This window comes from Phoenix dactylifera, chromosome 1, assembly GCF_051530095.1.
Source record: "Phoenix dactylifera cultivar Ajwa chromosome 1, Ajwa_hap1_PhDact_Kaust_v1.1, whole genome shotgun sequence".
In the NCBI taxonomy this organism is placed as follows: Eukaryota; Viridiplantae; Streptophyta; class Magnoliopsida; order Arecales; family Arecaceae; genus Phoenix; species Phoenix dactylifera.
In genome coordinates, this window is record NC_143190.1 from 57,685,864 (window position 1) to 57,696,823 (window position 10,960).

Below are 10,960 nucleotides of genomic sequence, written 5' to 3' on the forward strand. Positions count from 1 at the left end.
GTAAGACTAAATAGAATTTTTAACGAAACGAGAGTTTCGACTGCTAGTCCTATTTGATGTATCAATATTTATTTCTTTTTTTTTCTTTAGTAGAGATAATACGGATATGAATATTGGTTGAATGCTGTAATTAGGGGTGCAGACAAGCTGACCGGAGCACTCAACTTAACTCAATATTCTATAGAGCTTTTTGAGCTCCAGCGATCTTAGTACAGGTTGTTCGAACTCTCCTCATATAAATTCTAAACTGAGGATTTATTCGCAGACCTAATCTCTCCTTTGCTTTGGCAAACCAATTGTGATCAGGCTTGGCTCATTAATGAGCTGAGCTTTGAGAAATGATTGAACTCATCTTGTTTTCTAAGCTGAGCTCAAACGAGCTGCTAATGAGCCAATCTCAAGCTATACATGAATAGCTCGCATAACCTATAAAGATTCGAATGCGAAACTAGATAAATATTAGCCAATTCACTTGTCACTTCGATGTTGATGCCCGCAATTATTCTTGCAAGGAAAATGCGGAGAGGCAACTGTCAGTCAAACAAAAGCGTGCTTGGGGTGCAAGTGATGCGAGCATGGCAACCAACGCCTATGAGTTACAATTTTGGTGATTGAATAGGTGCCGCCCTAGCTCTACTCTTCTTGCAAAACTGTAAATGGGTGAATTTGGCTCAAAGGCGGTGGTGAAGAACCAAAAGGGCCGTAAGGATACTTTGCCAACAATGCAGTCTCAGGATTTCGAATAACTAAAATTTCTAGGAGGTGATTTCCAATATCCCGAAAATGATGGAATTGTGGGGTCAATGAACTTCTGATCTCTGTTCCTGGTCATTCCTCGATCTGCTCTATTCAGCCAATGCTTACATGTGGTAGTCATAAAATTCAAGTCTAGCCAATTATCTTCTCTCTACCCTCTATGGCGTGGTATGTTGTATTAGTCCGAATCGAACAGTATCGGGCGTACTGTACCGGTTCGTTACCGGTACTAGTACGGATGGCGTACCGACATTCGGTACGTCAAAAAAAAAAACTATGTACCGTACTGTACCAAAACTATGCTAGTATGGGACTAGTACGGAGTTCGGTATCGAGACAGCAAATCTTACTTTATAGCAAACTTACTGCTAACTTGGATTCAATAGTTTCAAATATTTCTGGTCCAAAACTCTGTAGATCTTGTGAAACTTGGAGACAAGTCCAAGCCATCTTGGAATGCACTTCCTATTAAGTTAGATTAGGCATGCACCGGGATATGATATAGACAACGGAAGGTCATTGGAAGCAACTGTAGGTGGTGATAAGAAGAGAGCCGGCAATGTAAGGTTGTGGTTGCTTGAAGAAAAAAAAATAAGGATCATTGATAAGGACGAGCAATATCTCTGGATGATAATGAGAGTTTGATTGGATGCCAGTGATACTATTTTATTGAACCAAGCAAGAAAAGGGGGAAAATATCTAATTTAGTTCCTCTGTCATCATGTATGCAAAATTGCACTCAATAAATGGGCTCGCGTTGACGATCAGCTGTGCGCTTTTATCAACTAGTAGGTAGGCAAAAAAATTTATACTTCTTTAGCGCTCCCTTCTGGAGAGGCTGTGATTTAAGGTCGTTTCGGCTTATAACCATAGGTAACAATAGAGCAGATCAAGAATCATGTTCATAGGCTTCCAAAGGTCTCCATAAGTCATGACGTCCCAATTTTCAAATCCACATTAGGCACTGATTCATATAAGGCCGCTGGATTATTGATCATGGATACAAAATATGGCATGCGTATTGCTTGTTTTCGGATATTAGGAAGGGTTGATCTCCATCTTCTGCCCAACTCTTCCCACCTGTCAGGGGCTTACACCAACCGGAATTGAACCCGTGTCTTCTTCTAAGGAGTGACAAGGAATGATACCATCGGGGCAAGCATTTAACAGTATAGCTTGCATTCTTATTGTCCACCATTCTTGGCACAAAAATAACGATGCAGATAGACTATAATCAAATTCTTAGCTAAGTCCACATAAACCAGAAGTCCGCCAAGGAGAAGTTGGTTCTACTTAAAATTCTAGATTTTGGTTATCTTTACAAACATTTTGTAGGGTGTGGGATTTTTGCGATTAACATATTCATAAGTTAGGCTGAATATCGTATGAGCTGAGCTATGACGTCGTCAACCAGAAAAGGATCCGAAGAAACCAATGAAACCAACTCGAGACTAAGTCCAACGAAGAAAGTAGGCGAAGCTAGAAAAAGATAACCCTAAGGCAACTTCTCTCCACAAAAAGTAAAAGGTTAACAAGGAAAGAAACAAAACAAAACGAAGCAAAAGTCTATCCAGTCTGCTTAATTGGGTTATCTCCACACATTAGAATTTTGAATCCAATCTCCATCAAGTGTCATGACAGACAAAGAGCTCCACTTGAGGAGCACTGCACCAAGAATGCGAACGAAGGAGCTTGCGTGTGCCAGCGGTAGGGTCTTTAGTCTGAAAGAGCCAGAAGTGACATGAGAGGTGGCTTGTGGGAAACCACACCTCCATTATTGAGATTCCTTTTGGATTGTTCCTCTCGGAGGCGTGTGCACGGCACTGAGAAGCGTGTGGGGCTTTGGCGAGCTACGAAGCCAGCCTCTCATGGCCCCGTAAATGTCTATAAATCCCCTCCGCCTTCCCTCAACGTGTCGTGTGATCAAATCTATCCGAGTTGTTCCTGCTTCGATACTCGAATCATGTCGACCTGCGACACCTGCGATTGTGCTGACAAGAGCCAGTGTGTGTGAGTAACCATCTCCTATTTAGCTCTTCTTTTTTGTATGTATCCAAGATTCCAAGCCTCAGTTAATATAGTCATGACCAAACTTGTATTAGACATAGCTTTGTTTCGGTTTTAGTATTCTGATGTGATGAGCTTGTCTTAGAACCACTGTTCCGATATGGTTGGCAAGTCTTTCTCGTTGATACAAGAACTTGGATTAGATTCCCATCCTCATCTAATAAAAAGAATTTTTTTAAAGAAAAAAAAAAGAGAGATGGGACTTCTAACTTCGTGCAAAAAGAAAAAAAAAGGGCTTTGAATGGTACAGAATTCCAGCAAAATCATAAAGTTGGAAAGTAGTCAAGAAATTGTGGCATATGGAGAACTGAAAGAGCTGTTTTATCAATATAATTCATTATTTCTAATATTGTTGCTTCATGTTTATCAGAAAACACAACAGAGTTATATCGATTCCAGAATTTTTTCCAAGTTCCAATCCCCTAACCTCCAATATCGAGGCCTAACGATGCAGTTTAGCTGCAATATCGAGGCCTATCCGCATATGTTCTCCCATATTTGATATACCAAGATTTGGTGGAAGAACAGAGAGAAACCGACTATCAGATGCAACGAATAGATTTCTCTTATTCAGTTTTAGCATACTAACAAAGAAACTGGCTTGGAATTTGCAGGAAGAAGGGAAACGGCTATGGCATCGAGATCATCGAGACCGGGAAGAGGTACAAATATTTCTTTGTTTCAGGAAAACATGGCAGACAAATTAAATCGTAGCCTAGTAATTGAATCAGTCCATATGGCACGAGGTCTTGGGTTCAAACCTTGTGGTAATGGTTCTCTAATATTTGACAGTCTTAAGTAATTCTTCTCGGTGATGCTATAACATACTCTCCCCGTTAGACCAAGAAAGCTTGTGGAGACCAAATTGTTTATCTTGTGCATTAACACATGATTTATTTTGACTTTCATCCCACGATCTGTTATATCCTTAAAATCTAAAGCCAAAAAATTTGTGATTGTTCTTTCATTTAACTATTATTTTCAAGAATTAACCACCATCTGATCATAATTTACTGCTAATTCTCTTAGATGACATCATAATCTAATGCTGATATCACAACCCTATTGTATGTGCAAGTGCGTATGTGCTACTTGAAGCTTCCCTAGAGCAACCAATTTAAGAAGAGTTATGATGTATGAAATATTTCGAAAAATCTTTTGGTGATGCAAACAAAATTATAGCAAATTATAGCAAGATTAACTATCTAAAACTCAAATAAGTAAAAGATATAGCGAATTTTGGTTTACATAGTTAAAAAGGTGTTAGAACTGAAAAATAGTCTGGATTTTTATCAATTTGAAACATTAGATTCAAAGAACATATAAAATGAGATCGTCCTTCCATGAAGGACAATTTTGAAGGCTTTAGTTTTTTATAACTTCCAATGAAGACCAGGGTAGGTTGATGGGCTGCCTTTGATGCTCACTTAAGAGGCTTTTTATGAATTGAGCATGCTAGCTAGTTAAGGCTTAGATTTGGAGCCTCTCAGGCATAAACTAACTCAAATTAAATGCACATGATACACCTGGACCGTGAAGGTCGTATGTTAGCTTTCTCATGCAGCGTAGGATGAGACTACTCTTGGGGATCGAGTTTGGACCAGTTTCACCCCATCAAGTACTCATGGAACTTAAAAAACTCTTAACTAAAGGAAGACTTGGTTTTAATCCTTCCGTGTACACGGATCCTGAAATAACGTTTCTTCCTACGTCTTTTTCTTTCAGCTACTTCAACAATGTCGTCGATGCCCCAGCTGCCGCTGAGAACGAGGGCAAGTGCAAGTGCGGTGATACCTGTGCTTGTGTGGATTGCAAATGTAGCACATGAGCAACATCTATGAGTATTATAGCAAAAGAGAAAGAAAGATGCATGTAATATGGGTGGGTATGTTGGACTAAATAATTTGGATGTGTTTCTGTGTCATGGTGTGCTATTGTTGTAAGGATGTGCTTCTGTAATGGTGTGTTATTGTTGTAAGGCTGGGAGGAAGACACTGTATCTGGCTTCCTTATCTAGTTTCCTACTAATTTCTATTAGCTGTTATAATTAATGGGTTGCTTTTAGTAAAATTTGGATTTGGCCTTATTTCTGTATGAATTCTTTTGTCTAGTTTAATTTGCTGTCATATCACCACTCAAAGTTCCATACATGCAGCTCATAAGAAGACTTCAGTGATAGAATATCTAGTATTCTTACATTATACTCAATACTGACAATGATAGCCAAGTGCAACTTGTTAGGAAAAGAATAGATGGTAAGAAAACTTATCGAGGTTGAGGCTTGTTGTCATTGTCCTTAAAAATAGATCTCGCCCCTCGGAGAATGAATCTCGATGTAGCAAGTAATTACGGCATATCCTCCAGGATACAATAACTGGATCACTCCAAGCGTACACTCGCAGATGCAGTGACTAGCGACAATCTAAAATCACTCAGAAAAACAGAGAAGAGAGGAGTATGAAAAGGAGAGGAAGATATAGATGCGGTGAGTTTTTATTATGTTAATCCTCTGATCTGATAGGGTTTAAAAAGAGAAGAAAGAAGCGTTTTTTTTAAAAAGACACGATGTTTACCAAGAGACAAAATCAAAACCGTTATAAAATTTAAATTCAAAAAAACAAACGGCAAAAACAATATTACCTTAGGCCTCCATTGTGGGCTTGTGCGCGTGTGGGCTACTTACTTTCTTTGCTTCACCAAGTTAAAAAAATGGACGACTATATAAAGACTATTTAAGTTTCATCTCTTTCCAATATGGAACCAAAGAAAGTGCACAAGAGAAAAAAAAAACTAGGCTTGGAAATTTGAAATACTCCAACACAACTTTGAAACGAGTAACGGCGGTGGATCTTTTTTTTTTTTTCTTTTCATTTCCCACTAAAAGTTCATTCATATTTTGCATCTCTTTTTTGTGATAACTAGTATTAAGACCAAAGGAAAACTCTTTTTACATAAAGACCATATGCTTGTGCCGAAGACCTATATGCCTCCAAAACGTACCTCAGCTTCCCCCCTGTGGATTTCAGCAGAAAACAGGAGAAAGGGAGATATTGTTTGTTCACTCTAAGCAGATTTTCCTGAAACTTTTCTTTGCCAAATCCTTCGCGTAATGTAGCGACGCCAGCCGACATGACTGCTCCTTAATCAGCTGATACGTGGAAGGTCTCTCCCATGGGACAATTCCGAAATCGTCGTTGTTTTCTTGCATGCCTTCAACCATAAATTGCCAAACGAAGGCACCTGCCCCAGCTCCATTTTTAGTTGCAGACTCATGGATGATGTCAAAAATATTCTTGTAGAAGACATCTCGGTGGGAGTGATTGAAGTTTTCGTTCCTGTTTGAGAGTCCAAATTCTGTGAACAGAACGGGTTTCTTCAGTACACTGTCTCCATCTTCAATGTGAGAGACCACCCATTTCGAGATGTACTTCATTTTCTCATCAAGACCAGCTTGCACCAACCTGCAAGAGCACAAATCTTTTACTTTTGCTTCAAACCTGTCACCTTTAACTGTGAGATCTGTTTTGGAAGCTTGATATGATGACTCCTTAGTTGCCAATATATGAAAAGATGCCTTACCAGTGGTCAGGATAAATATGAACTGAAGCAAAGTCGATATCCAAGATTTTGCAGTTGCGGATGAAATCTGATCCGAGTGTCCTGAACCATGGTCCAGGATTCACACTCAACTTCTCGGGCGGACATGTTGGACCGTAAAATCCTTCGAGTCCAACTGTTAAAAGATGCTTCCTGTCAATTGCTTTTACGTATGCTGCCATTTCTTCAATCCAATCCTGCATACTTTCAAAAGAGCAGGATCAATGAAATTCTGAAATCCATACTTATTAAGCATTTGATTTTCAGAATATGCTTAGCAAATTTTTCAAGCAGAACATGTTGATCACTCTCTCTTGAGGGCATTGTTTCGCACAACCATTATGATGAGGCATAACAAGCATGATAATTGGATTTTCTGCACTTGGTCCTAGTTGGTTATGAGACTTGAACTGACCTATAAACCTTGCGATCATCCAAAAATTTCTCTACATAGACTCCATCTATCTGCAGTATTGCTTTGAACTTTCTTCTTAATCATGTATTCTTAGTACTACGCATTCATGTCCTTCAGCCTTGAAAGAAAGGATTTATGCCAGGAATCTAGCACTAGGGATGGTAAAGCAAACAAAGAACACACAAGAGACAATTATGTACATATAAATGTCCACGGCCAAGGATATTGGAGAAAGCTTAGTAATGATGGAAGAGTACAAGGACAAGGAGAAACACCAAGAGAAATTTCTCAATATTGCAAACACTCAGAAAGCCCCAGCAACAAAAATTTTATACCTTAACTCTAGAACTGATAAATATATACATGTACAGATCAACCCACCATGTGGGCCTTCAGCCCCTGCCTTGGGCCTCTGCCCCCTGGTCAACAGCCCGAGGAGAGCATCTATGCCAATGTATCCTCTAAATATAGGACATACCATGACAAAAGGAGTTTCATGAAGCAAGGTTTACCCTAGCTGTTAGCCCCCTCTACTTAGCAACCACATGTTCTAGGTTTGATTCTTAGGCAGTGCATTCCCAAAAATCTGGAATTGAAAATTAAAACATGGATGGGTCTCCCTCCCATTCTCTCAAAAAAATAAAAATGTTTCAAATTTTATACTTCTCTATCTTTTAACAAGTAAAATCCAGTTTTTGTGCAGTATCTAGTTTCCTAACATCTGCTTATCTGTTTCCCTGTGGTTGCCTTTACAATATGTGTGCGCAGCAAAGAAAACCCATACCAGTCAGAGGAATCAATGAACTTCCCACAGCCTACCTTATTTAGTATAACTTAAGCATCTCCCTTGATCAACCACAGGAAAAGGAATGACCGCAGGGCTCTGACATTATTGCAGAGAGAATCCAATCATGCTTCCTTACTTTCAAAAAGCTAGTTTAAATAAAGATTGCAAGGCTATATATAAGCATGAAATCATTCAGTAAGAAGGTTGATGAGCTACTACCTGAGAATTTTTTTAACCATGCCATGTGCTTACATTACGGCACTTAATCCTTAATGGTGGAAAATAAAAGTTCAAGACCAAACTGATATGGCACTTTTTGATTTCAGTACTCTTTCAGTGCCTGATTTCCAATCCAAAAATCTTTATTATTTCCATTTTTTTTATTTCACTCTGTAATTTTTGACTCTACACAATATCACAACTTATTCTCATAGTACTGTTAATGCATCCGCATGAACAATAGATGGGATAAGTAGACTTACTTGGAGAGTGTCTCCAGTTGCATCAGACATACATCGCGGTTCGTTCATCAACTCCCATGCAAAGATGGTAGGATCATCCTTATATTGAATTCCATTCAAGTGATTCTTCCTTGTTAATATCGTCTATAAAGAAAACAGAAAAGGAAAAAAAACATATTAGAGCAGATAAATGTCACATATCAACAAATTCAGAAACTGTACGACCAAAACATAACCACATGAAGTTTAGCTGTGATTCCACTACATGCAGATATAATCAGAGACCAATTCATGTCCCTCTAAATAGCTCTTTACGTTATGTGGAGTTACCAAAATTCAAATAATAGTTATCTATCAGCAGGGGAGAAAAGCCATCGAGAGGAACTGCCGATATTAAGATACCTGACAAGGAACATACATTACCTTCAGGTAAGTCTTGAAATAACTACGAATGGATGGATCGTAGAAGAAGGAATCATTGGAGGAGCTCAATCCAATGCCCTCCTCCCATGCCCATTTAACGTACTGTGTCTTGCCACCATAAGCTTCTAAATTGTTTGCCAAACTTAGTAGTAGCCTGATGCCATGTCTTCGTGCCTCCCCAATGACTCGATCTAATGCCTGCATCTCCACACTTATCAATATTGGATGCTAATCGGTATTATTAAAAAAAAACTTACGGTAAGAAACAGAACAGATGGTTTATCATGCAATTATCAATAGATTTTTCCTTTCATCTCCAAGAGAGCAAATCAAATAATCGTTCGGTTATTTAAAACTCTTAGAGCTCAAGTTAATAACAATTGCCCCAGAAAATACGGAGAACCCATTAAACATATAATTTTGATCAAAAGAAACAACTCGAAATCAAGACAATAATACAAGTAATCAAGTATAAACACCTAGAAATGTTTATGATATATCTGATATTACTATTGGATCTTCAGAGGTAGAAAGCAGACTACTCCAAATATCTGATATAATTTATCAAGAAATTACTTACATCCATTACAAAAGCTGGTGAAGCTCACATAGTAAATGAGATTTTTTTTTTTAACAAAAAAAAGAATCTGATTACCTTGAAGACACGTTCATCGAATCGGCCTGGCGAAACTTGCAAGGCATTGTATGCGCCATCATTGAAGGCCCAAGTCCTGCAAACCGTAAGCCCCATCTTTGCCCCATTCTGGAACATTGCCCTCACCCTAGGCCTGCTGTACTCCTCCACAGCCTGATCCATCAGCCAATAGGAGTTCCAACCATTCACATAGAATGCCCTCCCATCCACAGTGAACTGAGCCCCCTTCCTCTCCACAAAGCTCATCTTGGGCTCCATGAAATGGAAATGGAACTGGAACTCCAAGTCCCCAAAGGACAAGTATATGAAAGCCACACAAGATGCAAGGCCCAGAATAGGATAGAAGACCCCATTGCTTACCAACATTGTCTTGAGACCTGGTTCGAACAACAGCTCTTGATTTCAAGGCAGTGACTTCCCTCTGAAACCCCCGCAATCTCCACTCCAATGTTCCTGATATCAGAGAATCCAGAAGGGAAGAGGAGTCCCCAGCTCGAAGTCTTAGGCAACTAGATGACAAAGATGCTGTGTGTCCCGGGTTCTTTAGAGGCCGTATACCCAGATCTAGTTTACTAAAGAAAAAGAAAAGAAAAGAAAAGCTGCTCACAGGACTTTGGTGCACTCAAAGGCTCTGCATTCTCGGTCACTGCACAAGACCCCAGAAAAAGAATGGCCTGCTGGTCACGAGAGCAACCACGTGAGCCTTCTGACCAAGAACAACTGGACCACCTTCAAGTAGTGCCAACTGATGCCAGTTGCTGAATCCAGAGCCAATTTGAGTGCAACCTAGAGAAGTGCAGGAAGCGAGATGAGGGTAGAAGAAGAGTGTACGATCGTTTTGGTGACCTTGGATGCCTTTATACTATTGACTTGTCTGGAGGGTGAATTAGAACAAGGTCCATGAGAGCTCCTGCTGCTGCTGCTGCTGCTGCTGCTGCTGCTGCTCGTTTTGAAGGGTAAGGGAGCTCGGTGCAGCGTTGGTATGAGCCTAGCCAGCCCATCATGTCAGGGCAACATTTTCATCAGTTGATGTCATCATCCATATGTGTCTTCAGACTTTCTGAAGAGATTAGAGAGAGAGCAAGCCTTTTGGATTCACTTGTTTGTATGGATGTATGTTTACCGATTCATATAAAATACCCTTGGCCATGTGAGGAATGAGGACAAAATGGTGGGGACTTACTTCTGCTTTGATGTTTTTTTATGGAGATGTGCATTGTATAGGAGATTCAGATGTTTCCTCCTTCAAATGAACCAAGAGAGCCATTCATTTTTTTAATTTAAATAGAGTTTGAGGACATCTATAGGCTGTACTAGTATAATTTACGTGCTTCCGTATCGTTCTAAAGCTGCTACCGTGGCCATTATGTGAATGCCCCATTAGTGTGTCTTAAGAATTAACACACATGAAGAGAATTAATCTGAAAATTAGAGTGAATAGTTTCAGCAGCTGGGGATCTTGTCTCAGTTCAATTCTGGAAATTAATAGTGGTTTTGAAAAAGTCTCATCCTGGAAAGGATATAGTCAAAGGTATGGTATTGATTATGAAGAGGTATTTGCTCCCGTTGCTCGTATGGAAACAATTAGATTGATAATTTCTTTGGCGGCTCAATTTAAATGGCAAATATTTCAAATGGATGTAAAATCGGCATTTTTGAATGGTTTTCTTGATGAAGAAATATATGTTGAACAACCACAAGGTTATATCAAAAAAGGAGAAGAGGAGAAAGTTCTCAAGCTACATAAGGCTTTATATGGCTTAAAGCAAGCTCCAGGGGCGTGGAACCGAAGAATTGAT

The 10,960-nt window shown here is 39.4% G+C and overlaps 1 protein-coding gene and 1 long non-coding RNA gene across 3 annotated transcripts; one reads left to right on the forward strand and one right to left on the reverse strand.

The window, feature by feature from the left end:
* Window positions 1-2,625: 2,625 nt before the first annotated feature.
* Window positions 2,626-4,678, forward strand: LOC149768772 (uncharacterized). Its single transcript, XR_016397554.1, has 3 exons — window positions 2,626-2,766; window positions 3,438-3,485; window positions 4,549-4,678. It is a non-coding gene; the product is annotated as an uncharacterized LOC149768772 (long non-coding RNA).
* Window positions 4,679-5,647: 969 nt separating this feature from the next.
* Window positions 5,648-10,170, reverse strand: LOC103695577 (mannan endo-1,4-beta-mannosidase 2-like). 2 transcript variants are annotated; one of them, XM_039125399.3, is made up of 6 exons: window positions 10,008-10,170; window positions 9,162-9,614; window positions 8,507-8,704; window positions 8,105-8,227; window positions 6,403-6,617; window positions 5,648-6,284 (listed from the first exon to the last, which is right to left on the reverse strand). In XM_039125399.3, exons 2-6 carry the CDS (start codon window positions 9,525-9,527, stop codon window positions 5,882-5,884), a joined length of 1,305 nt encoding a protein of 434 aa, XP_038981327.3. In that variant the 5' UTR covers window positions 9,528-9,614; window positions 10,008-10,170; the 3' UTR covers window positions 5,648-5,881. The 2 variants fall into 2 exon arrangements, with proteins under 2 accessions (XP_038981327.3, XP_038981326.3); XM_039125398.3 differs by having other exon boundaries at window positions 9,769-10,072.
* Window positions 10,171-10,960: the final 790 nt, after the last annotated feature.